Below are 16,252 nucleotides of genomic sequence, written 5' to 3' on the forward strand. Positions count from 1 at the left end.
ACATACAGCCAAAATATCAGTGGGGCAATTGGACCTGGCTCAATGTATCAATTAGGGATTGAAAAAATTATGACTAGTGTTTGGCCAACTCCAAATTATATAACCTTATATATCATGCTGCTGTTTTTCTGCTATAGAAAAAGCTCAATACTATTGTAAATCATCCAAAACAATAAAAAGTAAAAACTGTCCTGATAAACTTGACACAATCAACACACTGTATACCGAGTTCATGTATACTTTAGCCTTAACCAGCTATAACAAAAACAAAGTATCTAGATTTCCTAACTGTGAATATATAAACTTCTACAGTACGCAGGCACTTTAATAGGAACAGTTGTACCCCTATTCATTTATGCAATTAACACATCAGCCAATCATGCTGCAGCAACCAACTGCATGAAGTCATCCAGATACAAGAGCTACAGTGAATATTCACATCAACCAACAGCAAACAAAGTGGTTGTGGATGTGATCTCTTGATCCAGTGACTTTGATATACAGTATTTGTTGGTGCCGTTGGAGGCTGATTTGAGTATTTCAGGAACTACTGAGCTTCTTGGGTGTAATGTTTTTAGAGGTTATACAGAATGTTCTAGAAAATAAAAACACAGCCAGTACGTGGCAGCTTTTGTAAGGAAACCTGTTGATGAGAGGTCAGAGGAGACTGGACAGACAGCTTTAAGCTGACAGGAAGGCTATGGTAACTCAAACAAACACTCTATACAACAGTCCTGAAAAGAAAAGCATCTCAAACAATGGGGTCCACTCCTGCCAGCCAGGAACACGTTTCTGAAGGTGACATTGGCTCTCCGAAAAAGGGCAGAAGAACTTATTTGTTCTCCATTTGTCATTTTTTCTTTCATCTCTGTTTCTCATTTCCTCCCATACTTCTCTCTCCTTCGTTTCCTTTCACATGTCTGTTCTTATTTTAGCCTTACCCACAATTCCCGCTCCATTGAATCTCTGTCACATCTCTTTCACCTTGCTCTGTTTTTTGCTCTCTTGCTTTCTCACCCTCAGTATGGAGAGTGTCTCTGGGAGGAGAAACATTACATAAGCCACTGAACACGGTAAACAGCGTACGCATAATCAACCTTCATCCGTCCACAAAGCCGTGCTGACATTTAAACTCACATGCTGTCCTCTGCTCTGTCTGAAATGATAGAATCATCATCCCTCCCCACACACCTTCTCATCAGCTGCCTAGAATAAAGTACATTGTTTGGCTAATATCATTTGTGCATATGCATTCAGAAACCCACAATTCACAAGAATACAAATTAATTTGGAAGGATATTAACAATAATATAATCTCTAACATTCTCATCCTTCACAGCTTTAATTAGACCAAAGCCCGATGCTTGCCTGGAGGGACTCTAAACTAAGAAAGTGATTTCAGTGTTGTTTTAATTGGCTTTTAGATTTTTTTTAATTAACAGCAGGCTGAGACAAGTGTCTGATTTAGACACACAAAGTTAACACAAAGTTTTCCTCATGTTAGCATCCCTATCACATTCGGGATAAGGATTAAAGGTGTCAGTTTTCTTTTAGAATTAACTGCTGCTGCATCAAATGAGTTTTTTCCCCCCTGGAAACGTGGAAGTGTTGCCATCATTGGTCTGTTCAATCCAAACCCTGATATATATGAGGGATGTTTTACTGTGGAAGAGAGTGTAGCACTGCTTGAAACGCCTATATTCCTGTACTTGAGGGCTGTCAAGTGTCACGCAATGAGAGTGACATTCACTCACTTTGGTCTTTTGTCACACTCTCCCGACACACATCGTATTTCTCACTCAGAAAAACTTTTTGACAATTTATCATATATTTAATATGCCGCAGCGCCCAAAATGTATCAGTCCACACCGCATAGTCATGTCTGACACTTATCATCCAATCAAAAAAAGAGGCTACACAATAGCCAATCAAAAAATAGCACTATCTGGGTAAGATTTAACGCAACAACCAATGAAAAAAAAAACATTCATCAGGCCATCCTTAAAAATATTCTTGTTTGCCGTAACCCAACCTAACCTGTCAATTTAGGACCGACTCAATTATTTTTTTAAATTTAAATGTAATTTAAATTGCGTTAAGACCGACCGATTTTTTTTTGCTTTTCAAATCAACTAATACAAAAGCAATAAAATAATATTAACGGTTTCAAAAACTGTGTCCAGCATCAAATGAGGTGCCCGAAGTCACGGGTTGAAGACCCAGTCAGTGACGTCACGATATGCTAATTTGTTTAAAGTCATACCTACGTAATCACCATTACATTGAAACTTGAAAAAAAAATATAGACCTACCTACCGACCCTTTTTTTTTTTTATAATGTTCAGTTCAATAATGACCCTAAAAATGCCTGGGCTTGAGCCGAACTGTTTTAAATGGGACCCAACATTACAAATGATAAAGAAGTCCAAAAAGGCAACAAACACTTACAATAATCAACACCAGTCATAATCTCTCTCTCTCTCTCTCTCTCTCTCTCTCTCTCTCTCTCTCTCTCTCTCTCACACACACACACACACACATTTAAATTGCGGTCAGCGATCCTTGCCAAACACAACAACTCCCCCATTTTTTTTTTTTTGTCACGCCTGCCTGTCTTCAAAACTTGAGAGCCCTGAGGATATATTCCTGTTGCTCCCAGTGCTCCACCTGATCCCTGAGCACTATAAAAGAAATACTGAAGATGAATGCTTCATGGGTGCATCTTCAAGAGTCATCTCTCTCTCTCTCTCTCTCTCTCTCTCTCTCTCTCTCTCTCAATCACAAAAGTCTGGTGAACTGGAAAAGTGAACTGGAACCTAATAATCCTAAAAAAAAAATCCACAATGCAGCACAAAAACCAAAACCGTTCTCATCAGTACTCACTACGTTCCCTTACTGAGAAAGACGTCATATAAAACATTGTTGTAGAAATGATTGCTTATGATTTTTAACTTCATTTGAAAGTATTTAGAATGTTGCCGGAAACTGAGTCATCAGTGTACCAATGGAGCTGATATAGATGCACACAATATCTTTTTTTACTCCGATGGGACTCTAAAAAGTCTGTAACTCTTTTATTACTCTAAAAGGACCCTTGCACAGGTGTTCCATTTGGGACTTTTCCATATAACACATAATAATCTCTCTCTCTCTCTCTCTCTCTCTCTCTCTCTCTCTCTCTCTCTCTCACACACACACACACACACACACTTCCTTGGCTGTGACACACCAGGGTGTGAAAAGTGCAAAGTAAGCTGTAGAATTAAGCTGAGCCATGAGAAAATCACAAGACCCTAATACCCACATGTGCACACACACAAATACACATTAGCGCCTGATTAATGGTGAAACACACAAGTGAGCAGAACAAGACCACATACCAAACAGCATGAGCAAAATAAATGGCCGAGAGAAAGAAGGAAAGTCAGAGTGTGTGTGTGTGTGTGTGTGTGTGTGTGTGTGTGTGTGTGTGTGTGTGTGTGTGTGTGTGTGTGTGTGTGTCCACTGATGCTAAAATGGCTTTTTACTGCAGTGGCTTTAACTAGCACTAGTGTTATACAACGAGTGGCACTGAGTCTAAACCACTTGAGCACCTGGACTAGATTTCCCATTATATATTTTAATATAATATTATAATATTGTTTCTAAAAGATTTATCTGGCTATCTCATCTAATATATCTAATTTGCCCAGACTGACACATCACAGCCTAGAGGAACATGTACAGCATTACATGACAGGCAACAATAACAAGGTCCTGAGTCGTTCCTGTTACATGGTTTACTGCAACTGTTAGCGAGATCATATTGAAAACAATCTGCTCCAGAGTTTGCGGTGGAAATCATTTAAATAATAGCACCTCCTCAGGTGAAGTAAGAACAAATATGGCTTAAGTCACTTACTGCAGTAAACATCATTGTTATATTCAATTCATCATTGTTATATTTCAAAAGACCATTTCAATTACTGTATATTTCACTCCAGAAAACATTACAAATTCTAAACCAGTATTATAGAAGGAATAGCACCTGAGATGGAGTGCTGTTACAGGAAAGGAATCAACAACAGGGTGCATTTAACCCCCAGAGGTTGATTATTTTCCTATAACAGCAAATCTTTATATCACAGCAATCTGTCAATGATTACAATATTTTTAAATGAATTAATCATAGTTATATTTAAGGCTATGAAACAATCCTGAAGCAAACAAGGTATACCAGACACACCATACTCTCAAAACCTAGCACATATTGGCCCACAAACAGAGCTCATGCTTTTTAAAGCTCTTAGCAAAAGCACAGTCTAAAGCTGTCCTGGACATTAACCGTGAGAATGCTAGAACACAACGTACCTGTGACATGTAGCATCTGCAGTGACTTTAATTTCAAATGTAAACAATGTGCACCAAGAAAACAGTATACTACAAAACATAGTTGTACTACAACTATATAGAATGCAATGTTTCAGCTTCATATGCAAAACTAATATGTGCATATAAACATATATACTTCAAAACTATTATATGCATTACTGAATGAACAGACATAACAGTGTGTATGTGTGTGTATGTGTATGGTGACTATTTCAATGAACCTAAAGTTCAGTCCGAAGGATGACAAAGAGAAACGCAGTGTAATTTCTGTTGAGATAAATATGAGGGAATCCCCATGTCAGGCCCTGGGAGACCTCTGTGCTTTTGCATTTGTATGTGTGTGTGTGTGTGTGTGTGTGTGTGTGTGTGTGTGTGTGATACTTATGGCCATGTAATTCATCCATGCGCATAATTTCATTAAAGCAATCCATGACACAATTCAGCGCATAATAAACACATGCAGCAACACACCCAGCAAATATTTTTAGCTATTTATAAACATGCACTGCTTAACACCTCTTACACTCTTCTCATCAAAGCTCTAAAGTCATACTTAAGCCAAAAAATGGAAACAGGCAGAGAAGGTAAAGAAATCATAATCTCATCGTTGCAGCAACTCAGAAGCGACAGTTCAGAAGGAGCATGTTGCTCTCGGTAGAGAAATCTACTAAGACGCAGTGTGACAGGAAATTGAGAGAAAGGATAGTTACGTTTGGAATCCTTTGCATTTTTCAGAGCCGACTGCAGCCTCTCCAACATTTCTGTGTGTGTGTGTGTGTGTGTGTGTGTGTGTGTGTGTGTGTGTGTGTGTGTGTGGAGGCAGGGTCCTGATCCCAGTCCCCCAGTCACACTCCTATTAAATCCTAGAAAACCTGAAAGCGAGCAAAATCTATGAACAAACAAACAAAAACATCTGAGAAAAGAAATAAAAAAGAAAAGCAAAAGAAAAAACTCTGTAGATCTCACGCTGGGAGCGAGCCGTTCACGGTAGTGCACTCATTTTTAACTTCAGCATCTACGAGCAAGTACGAAAGGAAAAGAGGAGGGAGTCGCAAGAGTGAGGTAGGGAGAAAGAGTGATGGGGAGGAGCGAATGAGAGAGAGAGGAAAAAGACCACTGCAGAGCGGAGGGGGGGTGAAACAGAGACAGAAAACAAGAAGAGAGAAAGAAAGAAGGGTGAAGGAAAGCAGGACAGTGAGAGACAGCATGGTGTGACGTATATGATGCAGGAAGCAGTTGAGACCGAGAGGATTAGGGCTGCTGTAGCATTCTCAAGTTCGCTTCTTATACACGATAAAACTGACCTGTGATAAGACGCATGACCTCTCATCACTACATGTGCCGTGTGTGTGTGTGTGTGTGTGTGTGTGAGAGAGATTAAAGGACATACACGAACATGACACCGGTGCTGCATCACAGACAGTACAGCGATTTGACAAGCATTTAATCTAACTGCTTATACCAGAATGTGCAAGTACCTGTCTGGCGCAGTAGAAAATAAAGGAGTGCAGTGAAGATTAGAGAACAAGGAATGATAACTGGTGTTTGTACTACGTAATAATACCAGTGTATTTACTTTTAGAAAGAAGAGAGACCACATAATCTTTTGGAAAGCTCATCCTTTTAAGGTTAGCAGATATATGAGGATAAAGTTTAAGGGGTTAAATCTGACCTGGGGCTTTTTTTGAAATAGAATTATACTGGAGTGTCTCAGGGGCTTTAGTTCGGTCTGACTCCATCTTGTCAATCATTTTTATAGACAGTGTGTGGAAAGACAGCACATTAATTTTCCTTCCATAAAATAACCCCAGGTGAGCTACACTCTATTAAGTACATCGTGCTACTGTAATATCGAGTAAAACCCACTGCTGCTCTTAACACAGCCTCGGGTTTTGGAAACATTCCTTTAAGATTCTGTTCCATGTTGCATTGCAAACTTGCTGCAGGTTTATCACGTGAACATTCATGGTGCACATTGTATGTTTTCCCAGTGATCCTCTACCGGATTCTGACCTGGTGACTGGGGAGTGATGAATATTCAATTCAATTCAGTTTGATTTCAATAGCGCTTTTAACAATGGACATTTACAGAACAACATTTTAGAACAACAGCATTTATCCCCCTATACTTGAGTGAGTCTGTGCCCACTATAGTCTCAGATACCAGTTCTTATCTGTTAGGACTAGAACCTGATGTGGCATTGTGTTATAGCTCTTTTGCTATATGATTCTTCATATTGAGAGAACTGCCACTTCCTGGATTTTTTTGTTTTTGTTTTTTTGATTTTTTGTGAATCGTGAATTGCAAAAATGTTCCTGTTCCTTTCTGGGGCATAGTTTTGGACAATGTTTATCATTACCCTATTCACATTGGCAGTAACGCAGTAACTACCATGTCCTAATGAGCTTTCCAATTAGGCTAAATTAATAATTTGCACACAATAAGCTCTGGGCTAGAACATGCTTATGTCTACTTGAATCTGTTTCCACCCACGTTGGTGCTAATTTAGCAAACACGACCTTTCACTTCACATCTGTCTAACCATGTGTGTGGCTTGCAGATCAGGTAAAAAATATATATATATATATATATGTATGGCTTGTCTTTGCTGCAGCAGCAGAGCGTATAATGATGTTAGTGTCAGCTGTGCAGTGGTGGGGGGAAAAACAGTCAACATACCCATGTCTTAAACCTTCAACATATCACAATCTGTCATGCTGTTCCACCTTGGATAATCGCTCTGTTCGTTCATCGATCAAATGCTCTCATATATTTTGTACTCTGGCATTTATCTCTCTTTACTGTCTGCCCATCTTTCCCTATTCTCTCCCTCTCAACATTTCTCTATGCATTTGTTTTCCCTCTGGTAGCTTACTTGTGTCTCTTTATTATTGCTGCATTTTAGCATTGATGCATTGCAGTGTAAAGTAAGACATCCCGTTTATGTGTTAGGGAGAGAAGCAGACAGGTACGAAAATTTAGCTGAATACAAATGCTAACTAGAAAATGTTACTTATGTTTGTGTAGGCATATGCAATAGCATTTCATACATGAGTGCAAACGAGCATGAATCATTAGGGGGGGTATCTATAAAAGTGGGAGGTGAGTGTACACTAATAATGAGACTATTTTACTTGACTATTCAGGAAAACTCATTTTTGAGATGGTTTGATGACCCAATTGGCACAGACCTGGCAACACTGATGTGAATTACTTCAGACCCATCAGCATCACTAATACTATTGTTTCTGAAAGCAACATACTCTCTCTTTCAGCCCGAAGCAAGAATTAATCACGTTGTCCTTGTTGGTAATCTCTAAATATCCCACCGTATAATTAGCATTAGAAGAGAATTTGTTGCAAATGGCACATGTTTATAATGATTAGAATGATTTCATTACTTCACATCAAAAAGCCCACCCACAGTGTTTGATTGACAATGCTACTACAGATGCTACTCACATTTCACACACTCACTTTCACTCACAAACGCACACATTTTCCGAGACAGAATATTCATGTCCCAAACCATCACTCAGTGGTCAGATGATACTTGATAGATTACTAAAAACTATTTATTGTGTCCTGCTGACCCTTTTATCGTAGTCTGTTCCACTTCAGCCTCACCTCATGTTCCACCAGTTTTTACTTTCATCTGTATCCCAAAATTTAATTAAATAAATAAAGCTATAAATAAATAAGGGTGGTCTGATACCATCTTGGGGGACACGGTGGCTTAGTGGTTAGCACGTTTGCCTCACACCTCCAGGGTTGGGGGTTCGATTCCCGCCTCCGCCTTGTGTGTGTGGAGTTTGCATGTTCTCCCCGTGCCTCGGGGGTTTCCTCCGGGTACTCCGGTTTCCTCCCCCGGTCCAAAGACATGCATGGTATGTTGATTGGCATGTCTGGAAAATTGTCCGTAGTTTGTGAGTGTGTGAGTGAATGAGAGAGTGTATGTGTGTGTCCTGCAATGGGTTGGAACTCCGTCCAGGGTGTATCCTGCCTTGATGCCCGATGACGCCTGAGATAGGCACAGGGTCCCCGTGACCCGAGAAGTTCGGATAAGCGGTAGAAAATGAGTGAGTGAGTGATACCATCTTTGGGGACACGGTGGCTTAGTGGTTAGCACGTTTGCCTCACAACTCCAGGATTGGGGGTTCGATTCCCGCCTCCGCCTTGTGTGTGTGCAGTTTGCATATTCTCCCCGTGCCTCGGGGGTTTCCTCCGGGTACTCCGGTTTCCTCCCCCGGTCCAAAGACATGCATGGTAGGTTGATTGACATCTCTAAAATTGTCCGTAGTGTGTGAGTATGTGATTGAGTGAGTGAATGAGAGTGTGTGTGTGTGTGTGTGCCCTGCGATTGGTTGGCACTCCGTCCAGGGTGTATCCTGCCTTGATGCCCAATGACGCCTGACAGGCTCCCCGTGACCCGAGAATAGTTCAGATAAGCGGTAGAAAATGAATGAATGAATGAATGAAACCATCTTGTAAGTTTCCAATACTTTCAAAAGAGGAGAACACCTTAGAAAACACCTAAAACACACTGCTTACATTAAACAACACTCCCTTCTAAGTATAAACTGGTTTTGCTTCTCAATGTAGTCCATCTGTCCTGTTTTAGTCTTAGTCTATAAAGTGCCCATGTACCATTGCTCATGTACCATTGCTCATGTACCATTGTAAGCTTTTACTGATACACCCCGGTGGCATATGTGTATGCACAGGAGCCAAAGAGAAAATGATTGAAATAACCTGAGACTGCACAAAATTTGAGCACGTTCGCCTCACACCTCCAGGGTCGGGGTTTGATTCCCACCTCCGCCTTGTGTGTGTGGAGTTTGCATGTTCTCCCCGTGCCTCGGGGGTTTCCTCCGGGTACTCCGGTTTCCTCCCCCGGTCCAAAGACATGCATGGTAGGTTGATTGGCATCTCTGGAAAAATTGTCCGTAGTGTGTGATTGCGTGAGTGAATGAGAGTGTGTGTGTGCCCTGCGATGGGTTGGCACTCCGTCCAGGGTGTATCCTGCCTTGATGCCCGATGACGCCTGAGATAGGCACAGGCTCCCCGTGACCCGAGGTAGTTCGGATAAGCGGTAGAAAATGAATGAATGAATGAATGCACAAAATTTGTGAACAAAATACAAAGCCCTATCACACCAGCAGGTGGCAGTAGTTTCACAAACATGATCAGAGTGTTAGAACCTTTTCAATGGTCAAAATGTTTTTAAACTATTCAGCATCTTAGAGCCTGAAATGATTTCAGCTTTCTGATGATGTCTATAAAACAATAAAAACTATTCAGAATATGGAACATTTTCTCCGTAAGGCGAGTAAAAGAATTGTGTCAAATATAAATAACAAAATAATATGCACAACTATGTAATTGACAGCCTTGTGTATTGCAGGATGGTTCATTTTTAAAACCTTTTTAAATGTGTAAAATTAAATGAATATACTAATATTCTCAAAATATTCCATCTGCAATTCATCAAATATTCAGGAGCTTACATAGGATACTATGGAAGATAGGTAGGTCCATAGGATCTTAGGAATGCCAAGCATCTAGATTTCTTTCAGTATTCCTTGTCACTGAAATTGCCACTCTGTGCTGTTTAATTCGCATGTGGCCAATTATGCCATATTTTGGCTCTGTGTGTGTGTGTGTGTGTGTGTGTGTGTGTGTGCAACCCTCCTCTTTTGACATCACCTGAGCTTGTACATGTACTAACAAAGGTTTAAAACATGAGAGTTGCCTCTGGACCTGTGCAGTATGGGTAAGAGTATTATTTCTCGGGTTTGACTAGTTTTTATATCGTAGCCCCTCAAAAAAAAACAACTTTGAGGCTATTCTAGAATGTAAGTCTTTTTACAACAGTGCAGCATATCAAGTAACAAAAACTTTATTACCTGCCAAAAACGTTATGCCAAATGTATCTATGGGAACTTGTAAAGCAGAATGCCTTAATACCTCAGTTGTTATGGAAGCACTCACCTCTGCCGTTCTCAACGTCCTGTGACGCAATCACAAATCCAAATCCCTCTCCTGGTTTCCTCTTTAGCTCCACCTCGAATCCCCGTGGCAAAGGTGACATGCCCTTCCCTTCAGTCTTCAATCTGGGATTGAGAGTAGTCCCGCCCTCCTCCGTACTCATCCAATCACGAGGCTCCAGCGTTAGAGTGACAGGTACAGAGTCCAAGAAGCTGGTGCTCTGGACCAAAGAAGAACGCACCAGTGACTGAGGGGGTGGTGTAAGAGACTTCCGTAGCACAGGTGGAGTATCAGTAAGAGGGATCTGAGAGGCAGAGGCAGGGCGTGGCAGGGCAGTGCTGTGTTGGCGCTTAGACTTTGGAGAGATGGAAGAATATATGGAGCCTTTGGGGAGGAGAAAAAAAATATATCAAGTATAATGCAAGTAAAAGTTTACAGTGTGAACAAATTGTGGTACTAGATAAAAATGGCAATACAATAAAGAATGATGTTTTCTTTATATTTAATCAAACATGTATTTTATGCTTTATATGTGACTTGCCTCCTCTCTGAACTAGCACAATGACCTCTCCATTTTTGGTGTGCTCTTCCAAAGTACGATAGACCTAGAATAATTTGTTTTTATTTTTATTTTCTGTTCATATTGTTGTATAAGATTATTAGAAATGACTACTCTTTCTCTCTATACCTGGATGAAGCTGAGGCTTTGCACATTGACTCCGTTGATCTTCACAATGGTGTCTCCAGGTTGGAGGCCGTTACACTGCTGCCAGTTCCACACTCTCTTCACCACAGCTTCCCTTCCGCCTTGTCCGCCCGAAATCAAGCTAAACCCCAAACTCCCGTCTTGTGTGCACTTTGCCAGGGCGATGGGCACAAGCTCCCGGCCCCCACTATTGCTCATTGCCCCTGGTGAATTGGCGCTACTGCCTGGACTGCCGCTGTTGGCACTTCCAAAAGTGAAGTACGGCCCATCTGAGTGCACGCTGGTGGGAGGTGTGAACAGGGTGCGTTGACCATTTTGAAAGTGTGTGTATCGTTTCCCCCCACCAGGGGAGGAGGCGATGGAGGCATGGACTGCTTCATTTTGGGGGAGGGGTAAGCGAGAAAGGGGTGGGCTTGGGGCATAGGAGGAAAGGTCACTGTCGGAGGACTTAGTAGAGTAACCACGCAAAGGAGATGGTGGGAAGAGTGAGTTGTTGTTGTGGTTTTGAATAAAGGAGGCTCTAAAAATGGAACAAGATGAAAGTAGAGACCAGCAAAAGTGAAGTATGGAAGCAATAACTAGCTAGAGGTACGTGGTCAATTATCTACAGTGTGTGCAGATAGCACAAAACGATCCATTAGTAGTTGGACACAATTAGTAATGCTCTGTATTGAGGTTACATGTATAGTCTTCTTATTTCAGGAGAAATATTAAGTAGCTCAATATTTCAAATTGCTGAGGAAAAAAAAATATAGTGCTCATACATTCTGTAAGATCCAGGGAGTGATAAATGTTACCTGTGTGAACCTATAGCTGAAATCACTTCGCTGTCACTCTGGCTGGCCAGATCTGCTCTCTGCAGCTGCCTGATCCTTCTCTGAGAGTACTGCGGCCTCACGATATCGCTCTCTCCCTCGCTGGAGTATCGGTAAGAAGACGGCATTCTCGAAGGTGGTGAATAATGTGAAGCATTTCCATTGGCGTCCAGGCTAAACCTGGATGCACTTCTTCCATAAGCTCTAGGATATCTTCCTTCTGCATTGTACATAAGCATACTGTGATTGAGAAGTGTCTGGGATTGTGGGAGCAGGGCCTGGGCTTTGGGCTGGGTAGTGGTTGGAAGAGGTGAAGGTTGGGAGGCAGGCTCCTGAGACAGTCTGGGGTTGCCATCTGACTCATAGAGCATGGGGTAGCCTCTACGGACCACCATGTCCACACTCTGGCCCACTGGCACAACCCTCAACATTTCCAGTATTTCTGTATGAGAAGTGCCCAGCACACAGGTGTCATTAACGTACACCAGGATATCCCCTAAGTAAAGAGAGAAAGAAAGAGAACATGCTAAATATTATTGCACAATAAAAATAAAAATAGGGAAGTAGAAAACAGAACCCAAAAATGATCTAAAGAACTAAGACTTCAGCAGTTTACTGTATGACTTTGTGAACTGATAAGATAAATTGCAGTGACAAGCGATGCTGTATACAAGCGCTGAATTCTAAGGGTGCTTTCACACCTGCCTTGTTTAGTTCGGTTGAATCGTACCAGAGTTCGATTGCTCATTTGGTGCGGTTTGTTTGGGCAGGTGAGAATGCAGCAATCGAACTCTGGTGGGCACCAAAAGCGGACCAAACAAGCGTACCGAGAAGAGGTGGTTTCGGTACGCTTTCAAACGAACTCTGGTATGGTTCGTTTGTGGTGAGAACATGATCCGAGATCGAATAGACCTAACTGCAAAAAGTATTGTGCATTTTGGACTAAACCAGCTGCCGTAGTGGGACGTTGGCAATATTTTCGTAAGATGAGCATGTCATAGTTTCGCAAAAGTAATGTTCGCCGCCTCCTGAAGTGTCTTGCGATGCGTCTTCGCCGTTTGCAGTGCATTAAAATGATATTTTCAAGCCACATCCGTGCTTCATTCTGAAAATTAAGACTTTGCATAGAATACTGTATACAAGCGATGTAGTAGATTACAACCACGAACGTAATTGCAGCACGCAGTTGTCTCTCCATGGTGTACTGTATGCTGTATTTTCCTGTAATTTCCTCTTTTTGTTTACTTCTGGAGTTTCATTGAAATTTCCCGCACGTTTATTCTAACCAATCGAGAAGCAGTTTAGGAAATACGCTCAAAGACATGTGGCCAATGAGTGATGTGGATGTTATCACATGACTGCATTTTGGTTCGTTTCAACTGGTGCGGAACAGAACGATCAGTGTGGTGTGAAAAGGAACCAAAACTGCCAAAAAAGCTACAATGTATAATTTTTTGCTTTTGGTCCGGACCAAATGAACCGAACTATAGATGTGAAAGCACCCTAAGAGAACAAAACTAAAGAAAATAAAAAAAATCCCTCTTTGCCCGGCAGGGTTTTTTTTATTTTTTTTTAAATCAATCTACACTATAGTGTCGGCTTCGCTCACTACACCGCTTTAAAAATACTGTGAAAAAAATCTGTAAAAAATTCTGCTTTGCAAATAATTAAAAATATATTCATAATAACTACAGTATAACATATTAATGACAAAAAAGTTTCAAATCTGGGGTGTGCACATAATTCTTTTTATCAGAATACATTTACATTGATTGACGTTTACTCTTTCTCGTATATTCAGTAAACCATTTCTTTTTTTTTTAAGGTTGCCCATAATTCTGAATTGGATTAATTGAATCTTATCCAAACTGCTCCGACATTCTACAGGAAACAGAACATTACTCTTCAAACAACATTGGCTATAATAGTAGTTACATGAATGTAATTATATTCAGCTCATAAAATTATAATTAAAATTTAATGAATTGTCAGTGCACTCTCGATGCTGTCTAGTATACGGCTTGTTACCTACAAACTACTAGTGCATTCACCACATTAATTGGAACTCTGTGCTCTCTAAATATGTTCTAATTGATTTAAACTTTGGGACACATTGAGACACATGATGTGCTCATTACCAATGTTAAGAGTTGACGGCTCTCCGGGTGTTATGCTGTATATCTGTAAGAACTCTCGAGGCCGCCTGCCACCGGCGATTTTAAAGCCGAAGCCCTGCGGTCCTTTGCACACCCGAGTGTGGATCGAGTATCCCCTCAGCTCACTTGGCTGATCTGTGAACTCGCAGACTAAAAGAAACAGAAAGAGCGACAGAACAGATTAATGTATGCTTCTTAACAGGAAAGGTCCAAAATCATTATTACAAAATACGTTTAGAGAGTATACAAGCGTGTATTGTATTTTTGTGTGTCGGTGTCAGCTGTAGACAAGCTAGAAGAAGGTTGACAAATCAAGGAATTTTAATCAGTGAATTTTGTATGTAAGGCTACAATGAGTGTAAAACAGGTAAGTATCTTTTATTTAACACCAGAAGAGACACACCATTCTCACACTGCTCCACAGTGCTTTAGCAGGTGCAACTAACAAGCATCCCATAAGTGGGGATGTGGTAGCTTAGTGCTTATGGTGTTGGACTACCGATCGGAAAGTGGTGAGTTTGAATCCCAGTTCCTCCAAGCTGGCACTGCTGGGCCTGTGAGCAAGGCCTTTAACCCTCAATTGCTTGTTTGTATAAAACGAGATTAACTATAAGTTGCTTTGAATAAGGGCATCCACCAAATGCTGGATATGTAAATGTATTATTAGTGTAGTTGTTGTTCTGCACTAGGTTCATTCATTCATTTTCTACCGCTTATCCGAACTACCTCGGGTCACGCGTCAGGCGTCATCGGGCATCAAGGCAGGATACACCCTGGACGGAGTGCCAACCCATCGCAGGACACACACACTCTCATTCACTCACACACTCACACATTACGGACAATTTTCCAGAGATGCCCATCAACCTACCATGCATGTCTTTGGACCGGGGGAGGAAACTGGAGTACCCAGAGGAAACCCCCGAGGCACGGGGAGAAAATGCAAACTCCACACACACAAGGCGGAGGCAGGAATCGAACCTCCAACCCTGGAGGTGTGAGGCGAACATGCTATCTACTAAGCCACCGTGGCCCCCCTGCACTAGGTTAATATAGTTAATATATACAACAGTCGGTCTATATGCTAAATTACAGAGGATGTGTTTGGGTATATGATGAATGTTGTATTTTCAGCACAAATAAAGCAGCCAAAAATAAAATACATAGAAATAAATGATTGTAAGCCAAAACATACAATAATCATGGGTGATCTAACTGTAAAGACATGCTTAGCCTCTGAAAATCGTTTAAATCATCCAGTTTCGCTGTTTATAATATACTGTGCATATGCAGTATACGCTGACTTATTTTGCTATGTATTTGCTATGTATTATCCAGCACACAGCAAAGAATGTAATACATTCACCCAAATCTTATGTGAAAATTACATCAACACCTATACAACACTGACACCAACATTGTACAATATTCTGAGTATTCACTACTTTAATCACAGAAATATTAGCATCCCAGTCAGACAGCATATGGGTGAGGTGTTGCATCACTTGATTTCATCCATTAAGGAGGCTTCATGGCATGTGAGTTGAGCATCATGCCACTGAGATGTCTGTGAAGGAGACTTCTGACTCAGCACCTACTGTCAGATCTGTGCACACAGCACCTAGTGGTCCAGATAAGGTGATTCACAAACTCTCAGATTCATGAGTAATAGTATAACATTTGCTGGTCAAAGTTTATTTCTCTACTTAAATAACTTTTTCTGACAGATCCATCATAATGTTTTCATACAGTTTAGTGTTACGTATCTCTTCTTGCAGCCATCAGGCATGTCCTGTGATCAGGCAGCATCTTCAGTATGCTTTTGAATTCACATTAAAAAATTGTTTAAAGAAACTGATACACCGTGGGATAGTCCAGTCAATCTCCTGGGCAATTAAACCAGAAAATGGTTTAGATATTCGATCAGCTGTGTCTAGTGGAAGAATCAGCTTCATTTCATTAAGGCAGACGTTCTATCTGTATGCATTACATTCACTGCTGCTGTTCTGATCTCCTTAACCTACCCTGATCATCAAAACCCATGACAGATGACGGGTTATCAGTGCTCTCTGCCAGCCCGGGCTCATTATTCATGTGCAGAGAATGAGAAGCAGCCACTGAGGATATATCAGGTTTTGTCTCTGTACATGAGGCAGCTATAGAAGGCTCCTCTGCACTACACTGTGCTGTTGCATTGCAGCTAATAATCTTGTTC

The 16,252-nt window shown here is 41.1% G+C and overlaps 1 protein-coding gene across 3 annotated transcripts in view; it reads right to left on the reverse strand.

Moving 5' to 3' along the window:
* Window positions 1-16,252, reverse strand: part of LOC113656207 (membrane-associated guanylate kinase, WW and PDZ domain-containing protein 2) — a 58,544-nt gene that overhangs the window by 8,594 nt on the left and 33,698 nt on the right. For all 3 annotated transcript variants that reach the window (XM_027167327.2, XM_027167325.2, XM_027167328.2), the window contains 5 exons: window positions 14,020-14,187; window positions 11,864-12,377; window positions 11,049-11,586; window positions 10,902-10,965; window positions 10,364-10,744 (listed from right to left, as the gene is read on the reverse strand). In XM_027167327.2, coding sequence (XP_027023128.2) covers window positions 10,364-10,744; window positions 10,902-10,965; window positions 11,049-11,586; window positions 11,864-12,377; window positions 14,020-14,187 — 1,665 coding nt within the window. The remainder of the gene's footprint in view (window positions 1-10,363; window positions 10,745-10,901; window positions 10,966-11,048; window positions 11,587-11,863; window positions 12,378-14,019; window positions 14,188-16,252) is intronic.

This window comes from Tachysurus fulvidraco, chromosome 14, assembly GCF_022655615.1.
Source record: "Tachysurus fulvidraco isolate hzauxx_2018 chromosome 14, HZAU_PFXX_2.0, whole genome shotgun sequence".
NCBI classification, from domain to species: Eukaryota; Metazoa; Chordata; class Actinopteri; order Siluriformes; family Bagridae; genus Tachysurus; species Tachysurus fulvidraco.